General features: G+C 37.0%; 2 protein-coding genes across 2 annotated transcripts in view; both read left to right on the top strand.

Moving 5' to 3' along the window:
* Positions 1-15144, top strand: part of LOC149602758 (uncharacterized) — a 285004-nt gene that overhangs the window by 84387 nt on the left and 185473 nt on the right. The window lies entirely within an intron of this gene.
* Positions 2245-3655, top strand: LOC149602773 (ATP-binding cassette sub-family C member 2-like). Its single transcript, XM_089860249.1, has 4 exons — positions 2245-2289; positions 2719-3039; positions 3102-3478; positions 3544-3655. Exons 1-4 carry the CDS (start codon positions 2245-2247, stop codon positions 3653-3655), a joined length of 855 nt encoding a protein of 284 aa, XP_089716375.1.

Raw genomic sequence — 15144 nt, 5'->3', positions numbered from 1 at the left:
TATTATCGGAGATATATTAGCATTATACACACTCAGTAAGTGCCGTCTTTTGACGCTATTTCGTACTTTGGTAAAGCCGAACTAGGCGCGGGAGTTCGGTTAAATGGTACGTCCCAAGGTTGGTTTCCATTGTAAATTCTGTTCAAGGGTAGGGAAAAAACACGACCATCAGAGAAATATTTTCATTATTGGTAACTCTTTAACGTTAAACAACCAGAAAACCTGACCTTGTAACTTCGCCAACATTATTAATTCAGGCCTATTTCGACAATTTTTTTCGGTACCCTTTAATTCGCCGAATGCGTCCGCAAGGGGCACGCTTTAGAACCTAAATTTCCCGCGAAATTTGAAACGCAGCAAAACTTGGCGTGAATATCCATATAGTAGACGATGGTCATTCTTTTTTTAAAGGGCTGAGGGATGAGATTAGATAATAGAACATCAAGAATTATTAGATTTTTAGGGATGGAATCGTTGTAACTTCTAAATATAAAATAAGGAATTTAAGAATGAAAAAACCCTTTCTATTCGTTAATTTTTCTAGTAAGTTTTTTATTTTATCTCATTAAGAGTGTCGCCTAACACTATTAAGAGTGTCGCCTAACACTATTAAGAGTGTCGCCTAACACTATTAAGAGTGTCGCCTAACACTATTAAGAGTGTCGCCTAACACTATTAAGAGTGTCGCCTAACACTATTAAGAGTGTCGCCTAACACTATTAAGAGTGTCGCCTAACACTATTAAGAGTGTCGCCTAACACTATTAAGAGTGTCGCCTAACACTATTAAGAGTGTCGCCTAACACTATTAAGAGTGTCGCCTAACACTATTAAGAGTCTCGCCTAACACTATTAAGAGTGTCGCCTAACACTATTAAGAGTGTCTCCTAACACTATTAAGAGTGTCGCCTAACACTATTAAGAGTGTCGCCTAACACTATTAAGAGTGTCGCCTAGCACTATTAAGAGTGTCGCCTAACACTATTAGGAGTGTCGCCTAACACTATTAGGAGTGTCGCCTAACACTATTAAGAGTGTCGCCTAACACTATTAAGAGTGTCGCCTAGCACTATTAAGAGTGTCGCCTAACACTATTAGGAGTGTCGCCTAACACTATTAGGAGTGTCGCCTAACACTATTAGGAGTGTCGCCAAACACCATTAAAAGTGTCGCCTAACACTATTAGGAGTGTCGCCTAACACTATTAGGAGTGTCGCCTAACACTATTAGGAGTGTCGCCTAACACTATTAGGAGTGTCGCCTAACACTATTAAGAGTGTCGCCTAGCACTATTAGGAGTGTCGCCTAACACCGTTAAGAGTGTCACCTAACACTATTAAGAGTGTCGCCTAACACCGTTAAGAGTGTCACCTAACACTATTAAGAGTGTCGCCTAGCACTATTAAGATTCTCGCCTAACACCGTTAAGAGTGTCGCCTAACACCTGTAAGAGTGTCGCTTAACACGTTTAGCAGTGTTTTATAATGGTACAATACCGCCTGATTACCAATTTCTTAGTTATTTTATTTAAAGGAAAAATATGTTCTTTCATGAATATCATCTTTAAATAAATGTTTAACAAATAATTTTTTAATCTAATATTCAAATATTAATGGAAATAAAAGACCTTATTTAAGAAACCAGCCATATTATAAATTTCCATGTCTAATTTCAAAGGGTGTTTTTAAAGTGTTACTTTACACTGTATTTACACCTTAAATTGGCCACAAAAACTCAAGGTAATAAAAACTCTCTTTTGGGTGTTTTTACGGTGTAAAAAAAAAGAGTATTCTAAATTTACACCCTTTTAACACATTTTCAACACTTCGATTTCTTAGAGTGTAGCTTATTCACGTGATCTAGACTGGCTAATAAGAAACTTACACGATAAACAAAGCTATAGTCAGGCTAGGTAGATCGGCGAGTCGACGGTGAGGATCAGATACTCGAGCAAGTAGTCATTCTTAATGTTAATCTAACGAACTTATATCAAAGTAATAAAGAAACTGTTTTTAAGTTTTTATGCCCGACGCAGTGGCGTCGCTAGGCCTTTTTTGGGGGGGCTATAGCTATAGGTGTAAAAGCAAATGAAAGCACACTTTCCATGCTTAATTTCAATTCCGTTTCTTTTTGTTGTTAATAAAATGAGTTCTTCCTTTTCAGATGGCTAGCAATACGTTACAATCTCTTAGGCAATTGCTTGATGTTTTGCACCGCTTTATTCATTATTTTGAACAAAGACACTATGTCAATCGATTTTGTGGGAATGATCTTGGCTAATGCAGATTATGTATGTACAAACAAGTAAATCGACTTCTTTCCTACGACTAAATTAAGTTCCCTAAAATCTTTGTCGTCGTCCGAGAATATTTGTTAAGCACTTATTACTGTGAACTTTAGCTGAAACATTCCAAATTATATATGGTGGAACACTTCCCATAAGCATGTTGCTGTACTCCCGATACAATATAAAAACGGTATGATAAATGTCAGACCTGTGACTCCGAATATATTACTAGGTGTAAAAATATAGCAATAACAATAGTAATCAAAGTATTTGTCTTATCTTTTCCACCCTGTATAATATCATATTGTATAAGCTGACAGACTAGTAAGCTATGTCGTTGAATTGTGAAATTAAACCAGAAGAAATTACTTTTATGCGAAGTTATTATTTACCTTCTGCAATCAAGTATCAATTTTATTTTTGATATTGTAGCTTCTACAAATGATCAAACTCTTTATAACTTCATTTACTGGTTTGGAAACGAATACCGTCTCCGTTGAAAGGGTTGACGAATACTGCCATTTGAATCCAGAGGCTGAGTGGGAGAAACCAGAATCTAAACCGCCAGCCGACTGGCCGCAACGAGGAGAAATCGAATTTCGTGACTACAGCACCAGATATCGTGAAGGCTTGGATTTGGTCTTGAAGGACATAGATGTCAGGATTAAGGCCGGGGAGAAGGTTGGCGTAGTGGGGCGGACCGGCGCCGGAAAGTCATCGCTGACGCTGGCACTCTTCCGCCTGATCGAGGGGGTGCGTGGTCAGATCGTCATAGACGGAATAGAGGTGGAGGGATTGGGCTTGTCCGATTTGAGATCGCGGCTTACCATCATCCCCCATCATTCTCGGGCACGCTCAGACTTAATCTAGATCCCTTCGGTCAACAAGACGACCAGCGATTGTGGGCCGCCATGGAACACTCCCACCTGAAAGTTTTCGTAGCGTCACTTGAGCAGGGACTCGATCAACCCGTAGCTGAGGGAGGTAACAATCTGAGCGTCGGACAGCGTCAGTTGGTCTGCTTGGCTCGTGCCTTATTAAGGAATACCAAGATCCTTATCTTGGACGAAGCGACGGCCTCAGTCGACATGGACACCGACGATCTCATTCAAGAGACTATCAAGAAGGAATTTTCCAACTCTACCATCATCACCATCGCGCACAGAATAAACACCATCTTGGAATACGACAAGTTAGTTTACCTTTGAAACACACTTACTCGAATGATTCTCTAATTCGTCTCTTAACTCCTCATAGAGTGATGGTTCTCGATCAGGGTCGTATTGTGGAATTCGATTCTCCACATGCCCTTTTGAAGAATGATCAATCAATGTTCTACGATTTGGCGAAAGATGCTAACGTACTCTAGATCACTTTTATTTTACGTACGTTATTTACTAAAAGTTCGTAGTATATTGGATTTGTTTTACTGTAATTGTTAATGTTTTATAATAATACGTCGGGCCAGTAGCGTCGCTAGGGTTTGAAATTTGGGGGGGCTAAATCTGGGCAAACTATTTTAAAGTTATTATAAGAACTTAATATAAACAAGATGGCCCAATGGCTGGGACTTAATAGTAGCCACATCGTTATCTATTTAATTTGCACATAAATAAAAAGAAAAAAATTCAAAGACCCTAAACAAAAAATCAGAAGTGTCCGATCCCACAGTGGTAGCGTATCTTACTGCTGCGCCAGCCAGTCGAATTCAATTACTGGGTGCGGTGTGAAATTTTTTTTAATTAAAATAAAACCTCTAACTGAGCTCAGCTACCACTATTGGTTCCATTTAAGGTAAAATCTGACGATAACGAAAGCGAAAACCCCGGCCAGTACTACTACGGCTCGGGTCAAACTAAGAGCCTATCGTATACTACGATGTGGCTAAAAATTGCATAATGGGTTCTTTGGAAAATGTGTAGACCTTTAAAACTATCCGTAAATTTGTGTCAACATGAAATTTTTCGTATTTTAAAGATGTAAAACCTTTTATTGATAAGGACTACGGAACCGATTATGAAGGATTTTCACTCGTCTTAGGTTTATTTTAAGTTTTGGTTAGCTTTTAGTCCACACTATTGGGACTCTTTTCGAAAGAACATGAAACATTTTACTTGTCTCTATCTGTTTTTTTCTTCAAAATTTTACTGTTTCATATTGAAATTTTTTTATATATTGCTACAGAATTTTAGGTTGCTAACAGCAATTTTTTGGTAGGGTTTACGGATTATTTTGGGGGGGCTAAGTTTGGAATTTGGGGGGGCTATAGCCCCCCCAAAAAAGGCCTAGCGACGCCACTGCGTCGGGCATAAAAACTTAAAAACAGTTTCTTTATTACTTTGATATAAGTTCGTTAGATTAACATTAAGAATGACTACTTGCTCGAGTATCTGATCCTCACTGTCGACTCGCCGATCTACCTAGCCTGACTATAGCTTTGTTTATCGTGTAAGTTTCTTATTAGCCAGTCTAGATCACGTGAATAAGCTACACTCTAAGAAATCGAAGTGTTGAAAATGTGTTAAAAGGGTGTAAATTTAGAATACTCTTTTTTTTACACCGTAAAAACACCCAAAAGAGAGTTTTTATTACCTTGAGTTTTTGTGGCCAATTTAAGGTGTAAATACAGTGTAAAGTAACACTTTAAAAACACCCTTTGAAATTAGACATGGAAATTTATAATATGGCTGGTTTCTTAAATAAGGTCTTTTATTTCCATTAATATTTGAATATTAGATTAAAAAATTATTTGTTAAACATTTATTTAAAGATGATATTCATGAAAGAACATATTTTTCCTTTAAATAAAATAACTAAGAAATTGGTAATCAGGCGGTATTGTACCATTATAAAACACTGCAAAACGTGTTAAGCGACACTCTTACAGGTGTTAGGCGACACTCTTAACGGTGTTAGGCGAGAATCTTAATAGTGCTAGGCGACACTCTTAATAGTGTTAGGTGACACTCTTAACGGTGTTAGGCGACACTCTTAATAGTGTTAGGTGACACTCTTAACGGTGTTAGGCGACACTCCTAATAGTGCTAGGCGACACTCTTAATAGTGTTAGGCGACACTCCTAATAGTGTTAGGCGACACTCCTAATAGTGTTAGGCGACACTCCTAATAGTGTTAGGCGACACTCCTAATAGTGTTAGGCGACACTTTTAATAGTGTTTGGCGACACTCCTAATAGTGTTAGGCGACACTCCTAATAGTGTTAGGCGACACTCCTAATAGTGTTAGGCGACACTCTTAATAGTGCTAGGCGACACTCTTAATAGTGTTAGGCGACACTCTTAATAGTGTTAGGCGACACTCCTAATAGTGTTAGGCGACACTCTTAATAGTGCTAGGCGACACTCTTAATAGTGTTAGGCGACACTCTTAATAGTGTTAGGCGACACTCTTAATAGTGTTAGGAGACACTCTTAATAGTGTTAGGCGACACTCTTAATAGTGTTAGGCGACACTCTTAATAGTGTTAGGCGACACTCTTAATAGTGTTAGGCGACACTCTTAATAGTGTTAGGCGACACTCTTAATAGTGTTAGGCGACACTCTTAATAGTGTTAGGCGACACTCTTAATGAGATAAAATAAAAAACTTACTAGAAAAATTAACGAATAGAAAGGGTTTTTTCATTCTTAAATTCCTTATTTTATATTTAGAAGTTACAACGATTCCATCCCTAAAAATCTAATAATTCTTGATGTTCTATTATCTAATCTCATCCCTCAGCCCTTTAAAAAAAGAATGACCATCGTCTACTATATGGATATTCACGCCAAGTTTTGCTGCGTTTCAAATTTCGCGGGAAATTTAGGTTCTAAAGCGTGCCCCTTGCGGACGCATTCGGCGAATTAAAGGGTACCGAAAAAAATTGTCGAAATAGGCCTGAATTAATAATGTTGGCGAAGTTACAAGGTCAGGTTTTCTGGTTGTTTAACGTTAAAGAGTTACCAATAATGAAAATATTTCTCTGATGGTCGTGTTTTTTCCCTACCCTTGAACAGAATTTACAATGGAAACCAACCTTGGGACGTACCATTTAACCGAACTCCCGCGCCTAGTTCGGCTTTACCAAAGTACGAAATAGCGTCAAAAGACGGCACTTACTGAGTGTGTATAATGCTAATATATCTCCGATAATAATAGAGTAGTAAAAGGATACCTTGTTTAACGATTTGCTAGCTTAATAAAAGAAAGGTGAAATAAGCCATAATCAATAACATATCCTTTGATATTATTGCAAAATGATGCTTAAAAGGATAAACTTATATTTAAATCGGGGGAAATAAACAATTTACAGTAAATTGTTGAGATTTTAATGGATTTTTAATGAAAGTTTTGTTTGTATTTCAAATTTATATCAGCAGAAGCAAGAAATTTTAGATCAGAATAAATTTTGTTATTATTAGGGTTTTCTAAAACATTTTTATTCAACCGAAGCCCAGCACTTTGAGCCTTTTAGGAAGAGTGTGGGCGCCGTGTACACTTAACATTAAATTAACCTTCTTTGTTGCGCCATCTATATTTAGTTCAGCTTTTGATGATTTTTATATATAAATTTCCTTGGTTTTGAATAAATATAGACTTAGTTAATTAATATTGGCATTAGGCAACACCAGACGAAGCCCCGGTCACTACACGCGGAAGGCTGGCCAACTCCCACTGCCTCTAACGGTGCTTCTTGATGTGAGGGAAACCACCTCCGATGGCAGTCCTGCCCTGTTGTGTTTGCTTCTCTTATGGCAATAATCAAATGTTCTCTGATGGTTCTAGGTTTTAAAACCACAACGCTAGTATTTTTTTCTTAAAAAAATTAGGATTGAAGTAATATCAATAGTTGCGTCATGAACTCTGGATCTCTAAAGGGACTGGTAAACGGGATAGATTTTTCTCTATAGCACGTTTCCTTTGTAAAAAAATAAACCATAATACACCTAAATTTAAACTATTACTGGTATGATGTTTAAGTTTAAACCATGTAGAGACCATTTTCAGACCTCTAGTCTAGTGTTGACAGGCCAACTTGTAGGGCACTTGCTTTTTTGACATGTTTTATCATCATTTTGAGAAAAATTAGAGTACAAAAAGGGTTTTGCTTTTGTAAATGTTGTAGAGTAAATTAGATTAAACGCGTTTCTGGTGCTCGAAAAACTCTTAGTGAAAAGAGATTATTAAATTTAAGAAGAACGTCTAAATCTACTGCCTGAATATTATGGTCTCAAAAACCAATTTAATTTCCATTGCATTTGTACAAATCGCAAACTGTCTGCCTTTTTTCAGAAGGTTTAATACGGGAATATTTACCGATTTTTCCATGCAATTTTACACTGCATTTTAAGATGATCAAATGGCTGACTTAATGCATATTAAGTTAGCCATTAGCACACTTCACTCCTGAAATACACTAACTTAAAGGGGTATAATTCTGCACGTGAGAAATTTCCTACTACTCTTAAGGGTGTTAAGCGACACTCTTAAAGGTGTTATGCGACACTCCGAGAGGTGTTAAACGACATTCTGAAAGGTGTTAAGCGACACTCTTAAGGGTGTTAAGCGACACTCTTAAAGGTGTTAAGCGACACTCCGAGAGGTGTTAAGCGAAATTCTGAAAGATGTTATGCGACACTCTTAAATGTGTTATGCGACACTCTTAAAGGTGTTATGGAACACTCTTAAAGGTGTTATGGAACACTCTTAAAGGTGTTATGCAACACTCTTAAAGGTGTTATGCAACACTCTTAAAGGTGTTATGCAACACTCCGAGAGGTGTTAAGCGACAATCTTAAGGTGTTATGCGACACTCTGAAAGGTGTTAAGCGACACTCTGAAAGGTGTTAAGCGACACTCTGAAAGGTGTTAAGCGACACTCTTAAAGGTGTTTTGCGACACTCTTAAAGGTGTTTTGCGACACTCTGAAAGGTGTTGAGCGACACTCTGAAAGATGTTTTGCGACACTCTTAAAGGTGTTTTGCGACACTCTTAAAGGTGTTTTGCGACACTCTGAAAGGTGTTAAGCGACACTCTGAAAGGTGTTAAGCGACACTCTGAAAGATGTTTTGCGACACTCTTAAAGGTGTTTTGCGACACTCTTAAAGGTGTTTTGCGACACTCTGAAAGGTGTTAAGCGACACTCTTTAAGATGTTTTGCGACACTCTTTAAGATGTTTTGCGACACTCTTAAAGGTGTTTTGCGACACTCTTAAAGGTTTCATGGGACACTCTTAAAGGTGTTATGCGACACTCTTAAAGGTGTTATGCGACACTCTTAAAGGTGTTATGCGACACTCTTAAAGGTGTTATGCGACACTCTTAAAGGTGTTATGCGACACTCTTAAAGGTTTTATGCGACACTCTTATCTTTGACACCCATTGCTTAAAAGTGTTATTAAATCCTTTCAGGGGTGTAAAGGAACAACTGAAACGGTGTCAAATTTCGATCCATATAAACTAATTTTAAAGGTGTTAAAGAACACCTTAGAGTGTGTAATTTAACACCCTTTGGGTTGTAAACCAACACTGGAAATGGTGTTGAATTTAGCACCATCAAAAAGAGTTAAAAAGGTGTAGACTTACACCTCTATTTCTTAGAGTGTGGTTTTCACTGGCGTAAATCACCACTTTTTGCGCGACGTCAATCATCAACCCAAAAAAAACAAATCATTGTTACGCTGGACCGTTGAGCGTGGCTTTCTATTTTTTCGGCGGCGTTGAACGTTAACGCTCTGCGCGAGCCTATCAGCAAGAAGCTTGAGCCGTGACGTCATTTTCGACCACGCTTGTTCGGAAAAGAGCGTCCGCGGTCCGCCATGTTTTTATTTATTTAGTTTCAAATCGAGCCAGTTACTGGTGCAAATCCCTGAGAAGTGCGATGCTGAAAGTTTTATTGAAGAGGCTCGGAACCATCCATATCTTTATGAGATGGGACACAAATATTACAAAGACCAAAAAAGAAGGACAATAGATGGGCCGCAATTGTTGCAATGTTCAGTTTATATGGATAGCCTTGGTTCCATTATTTGCGAGAACTATGCTAAGTGAAAACGCTATAACGCTGGGCGAAAATATAGAAAACGAATCTGACGTTTGACATCGAGCTGCAAAGTAGTTTTTTTCGGTCAAGTGAAAACCATGCTTAAGCGAAGATGAATCTGATCCTGCATTCCAATTTAAAAGGTTTCGTTTCCTTCGCACATTTTTAAAATTTGAATCCTAAGCTCAATTAGGCTAAGGTTTTCGTGTAACATTGTCGAAACCCACAAATGTTTTGAAGCTTATGGAAAAACACATCTAGACATTAAATTTCTGAAGCTCAATCAGAGGCTAAACGGAATAGAACTTGAATTTCAAGCTCACCAAAATATTTGAGTGGAACGCTATGTCTTTCAAAAAGGGGGGGTTTCAAGTTAATCAAATTAGATTTGTAAATAAAGACAAATCATAGTGTGTTAGAGGGTGGGTTAAAAATATGACGTGGTTTTTAGGGTAGGGATCTGAGAAAACGTGACCAAACGTGATTAGTGGGGACGGGGATCAGAAAATGTTTTTTGCGTGACGTAGTTTTTGGACGGTTACAAAAATTGTGGCTATAAAAATTTCGTCGTCATCGTACTTGCTGGCTTTGAGTTAAGATAATAAACACACACAAACAATTTAAACATTGAGTTCTTCAATTTTCTTAACAATAATTAAGGGGGCCCATAATTGATTTTCTTACGAATATCCGCAAAACTTTCAGAGTCGAGTTATAATGCGTTGTTTGTAAGAAAAAGAAAAGTCGATTTCCTACCTGAAGTAAAATGTATCCAAAAGTAACAACAACGCAGGCAATAAGGAATAATGGCAAAAAAAATGCATTGTCCAACGACGATAGAATTACAAATGTTAATCCGAAAACGGTAAGTCTTAAAGCTGGGGGTAATTGCTGGTCAAAGGCGTCGATATCTTGGGAGAAACGATTGAGTATCCTTCCTATGGGGGTTGTGTCGAACATGAACGAAATAGTGAACAATCCAGGACTTAACAGCCGTACCTTTGCACGTACAAACCGAGACATCCACTAGTTGTAACAAGAAGGGGGTGGGAAGATAGGCGGAGGGGATAGAAGTTTGAGAGAGAAAAATAAATTGGGGACAAGTTAAGCTGTAATTTCCGGTTTTGCGAACGCCATCTGCGGGTGAATAAATAAAGTATAATACTTGAAACTTTTAAATCTAATGGCGTAACGGTTCAATTTTCTTCAAATTATTGGAATTTGGTCGTAAAATTGTGAAGAATAAGGACTGTGTGTTTCCAAACTGTATCAGTGAGAGCCGGTTTTTACAGCTTACCTCTTTTCTCCTTGTTTTACATAAACCGCTTTCTCTATTTCGTGTATGCCGCTTTCGATAGCCACCCTCTCACGTGACCTTTAATTTTGTCCCTAAAATGACGTAGTTCAGCTGGCGCGAATTTGTCTCAACAGGGGGAGATAGTAGTTGCTTGTTACACATAGTGGACGGATTTTTTCATTAAATGCATGTCCTGGATTGTTCACTATTTCGTTCATGTGTCGAAGAAGGACATGGGAGAGCGAGATACGCTTTCGAGCATTTTACCATGTAGACAGTTTGCTGCTGTTAGGTTGCGAAACAAGTTGATAATTGAAAAGACCGATACCATAATGGAGAAGATTAGACATAAAACAATAAACACCGCTATACGGGTTATTTTTAAGTCTGGGTTTTCTATTAGATTTCCTTTGGTGTCCGCGCACCACAGCGACAGCCAGTACACAGACGCCAAATTAAAGAATGCAGCACTGACAACAATTACAGCGAAAATAGCACACCATATTATCCCATAGGCATTAAAATAGTGTTTATATTGTGATAGGGAAATCTGCAAATGCGAAAAAAAACATGATTACAAGCCGAATGGACTGGAGAACGTGTTAATTATCAAGAAACAAATAAAACTGGCTTCGTCTCTAGCCTATTCTCTAAAAATCTAAATCATTTGGACGATGATCCAAATCTAAACGTTTGGATCGGCTCCATTTGGATAGGGCGCTTAAAACCGTATTCTCTAACCCAAATCCAAATCGACATTTGGATCTCCCGCCAAACCTTTATCCAAACCAAATGTACGTCACTTCCTCTTTCATTACGTAATTTTACTTACTGTTTATTGGTCAATTCTTTTGCAGCGTTTAATATAAAAGTAAAATGTTTTTAAGCCTTGGGTTTTTGCATGTTAGATTGTAATAATTTTGTAAAATTAAGAAACCTCTTAATTTGATAGTTAAAGCTTATTAGGCCTAATTAATATTAAGTGGGAAATTAATTTGAATGAAAAATAGGTGGATATCTTTTATTAATTGGGAAATAATGCACACATTTTTACATTTGAATTTTAGAAGCTAAGTTATTATTTATTTTGTGTATATAAAATTCAGCGTTAATTTCACTAAGGCAATAAATTAATTACCAACGAGGAATTAACTAGTACATATGTTTAATATTAGAATTTAATTGTTTCAAAACTAATAAAGTTTTGAACCGGTTTTTGTAATTTAGTTATTAAAATTTGTGATTGTCGATTGGTCAATATTGTAAATTAACCAATGGTGGAATCAATTTTTTTTAAACTCAATGAAACTGAAATATCAATCAATCATCTACTGAAAGAGGTATCAACGTACTTTTTTTTCAAAAGAAGGTAAATAAGGATTAGATGGCTTGCTGCTTCAAACAAGATTTTTAATCATGAAGAGAATATTTTGTTAATTTTGGTCAAATTTAGATATTCGGTAATCGAGTTGATATGAATAAAGCCCTTTTTGCTCATGTCTATTTTAAACTTTAATCACAGATTTCGCTTACCATTTTACAAGCATAATAAACACTACTGAAGGACGCAAATCTATCTGTGATCGGTAATGGTGACCAATACAGGGAGCCCAGTCAAAAATTTAAATTCCTTATAGGAAAAATAGGATTTTTTTTCTGGAATTATAGGATTTTATAGGAGAAAAAATGTGTTTTTATAGGAAAATATAGGACTAAAAATGCTCATATATAATAGAATTTTGGCTTAAACTACATACAAAAATCTCAAATAATAACAAATTAGATTTTTCTTTGAAAAGAGTAGTTTAATTAATTATAATATTATTATTTTAGTATTATATTTTATTTTATTTATTAATATAATTAAAAAAAAACCCCTGAGCGAGCGAAGCGAGCTCTGCAATTTCGGTGTCTAGTCCAATGTGAATGTGATATTGGGATAAATTTTGAAAAATTTTATACTAAACTATACGAAAACTTGTACTAAGTCAAAAATATAGGATATTATAGGACCTTTCATGAAATTACAGGATAAAATAGGACAGGTTCAAAAATATAGGATTTTATAGGAATTATAGGACCGCTGGGCTCCCTGCCAATATAGCAATTTGCCCAATTAATCGGTTTGAACTTCATTTGCACATTTCTACTCGTTAATTTGATATGTTGCGAGAAATTTGAATGGAATATAAGTAGTTATCTCTTTCAGTAGATAATTTTTGATGTTGATATTTAAGATTCATGGAGTTAAAAAAAATTATTAAGCTTTGATATCAACATCGGTTAATTTACGATATGGGCTTATGATGGTAGTCTGTTTATAAGATTAAATCGTTACTTTAAGTGTCACTAGACAGTATCTACCTCCAAAATCGAGACTTAGTAACTTTATAACCATCTCCTAGTCACAGGATATCCGAGGGTCAATTTCTTACATCATTGACATGTGATAGTGATTATCGGAGGAAGGCTTGCTATAGCTGTCAACTTTTGGCAAGGCCTAATACCGTTTTGCTTGACTTTCGCCGTCAAATTCCTTTTAAAGCATAGATCATATAGTATCCACCCTTGATTTTCATTTAGCAACACACGTTGGATTCGTAAACCTCGACGCGTACCACGATTAGAAGCATTAAAATGCAAAAACAACACACTGACCGCATACATTTTTTAGTAAATAACATTCACTACAGCTGTTTTGGGGGCTGACAGACGATAAAGAAAAAGCCTTCGGAGTCCGGCCCCTTAAAGGGGGTGGTTTCGAGGGAACGAAATTCAAATGCAAGGCGCGTCCCTTGAATTCGTAAATACCGACGTTTAAAGCAATTATAATATTGAAATCTTATACAATTAAGTTAAATTTAAGAAAACAAAGCACTACTTTCAAAGTCTAAACTTTAAAAATACGACGATAAGAGAAGGCGAAGTAACGGGCAACGAGACTCGAGAGGCAAACATTTAAATGGCAAAAATTAACGGTAAGCCAAGGCTTAGCGCAATTTCACCGCCTTAAAAAAAGGGCCAAGTTTAGAAATAGATTGTGGGACAATAAAAAGGTGGAAAATTATGATATTAGGCTTATATTAAAGCTTGAAACCTACTTTATATTATATTTAAAATCCATCCATAAGCAAATCCTCAAAAAATATGAAAATGACCACGAAAAAGAACCCACTCTCAAATTTTTTCCCCTTAAAAACAATGGCGGCCACAAACGGGGTGAAAATGGGGAAAAGAGCTATCCAAATGACGATTTGGCCGGCCATTTGGCTTGCCAAATGTTTGGATAGGGTTTGAACCAAATGAAAAGGGATTTGGAGTTACAGAATACGGATTAGTGTCATTTGGGGATGAGCCGACCCCAAATCCAAATCATTTGGATTAGGAACGATCCAAATGTAGTTAGAGAATAGGGTCCGAGCAGTTCATATTCCCTTTTTCAATTAAACAGTATGTACATACATTTCCTTCTTCTAGCGTCTCTTTGGTCATCAATTTCGCCTCAGCCGCGTCTGATCCTTTTCCTTTGGATGTAATATGAGATCTTCCCACTTCAGTATTTAACTTTCTGCAAAATAACACATTTGGAAGAATCAGTTCAAACGACTCAATATTCGAGCAATCTATGCAAGCACAATTGCACTAGAGACGCTTACGAGAAACAGGACAAAGAAATGGACAACTATTTGGAGGATAGTATAAAGTAGAACCAGGGGTAAATAACGAAAGGAGTTAGAAACGCTAGCTTCCGTAGTGTAGAATACAGTGGGACCTTGAAACGTCATAGAATTTGTAACTAACGTAGTGCCATCTTTGGAACTGTATTGTAAATAAGAGCAGAACCTTAAAAGTTTTGCCTTAAAATCTCGCGCCGCAAGGTATTCTGGGTAAAGTAAAATGGCGGGTGTCGATGTTGTGAAGTCGTCTCATAAATCAACCCAATATAATTATTATATTCAATCGCGAGTAAACAGCGATTTAAAGAAGAAAGATAAGTCAACAATTTGCAATTTGAAGCCGGGGAAATCCTCAAAATGTGTTCAAACTTGTTTTGCCGTAAGTGCGCGGTTACAGAGTCGGCCCAGTGAGCCAAGGCTTAGTGGGAACTGTGGGATCAGGATCATCGACTGTATCTGTGACTAAAGAAATTAAAACCACTAAAACTGTATTGAAGGATGCAAAAATGACATTTAATTCCATTTCATTATCGAATAAGGAATTTACCAACTTTAAAGTTGCATGTTTCTAATTCAAGTGCACCTTAATGAATACTCTTTACTCTAACCCTAATTGTCACTCAGTCGTAAGCAGACGAACACTAGCAGACGAATACTAGCAGACAGGAGAAAATCGATATCCCAGCATGCCTTTCGAATCTTTGCTGCCACGCTATTAGTTGGAAAATATCATACTTATTTTGAATTATAGGCGGCGCGACCGAGGCGTTTTCTCTTTTCTGTGTCTACGTTTGAAAGTCCCACTGTATTCTACACTACGGAAGCTAGCGTCTCTAACTCCT

This window comes from Phalangium opilio, unplaced genomic scaffold, assembly GCF_054372755.1.
Source record: "Phalangium opilio isolate 3A_F unplaced genomic scaffold, DU_Popi_V2 ptg000352l_1, whole genome shotgun sequence".
In the NCBI taxonomy this organism is placed as follows: domain Eukaryota; kingdom Metazoa; phylum Arthropoda; class Arachnida; order Opiliones; family Phalangiidae; genus Phalangium; species Phalangium opilio.
The sequence above is the reverse complement of the archived record's forward strand: the minus strand, read 5'-3'. Positions and strand labels throughout refer to the sequence as shown.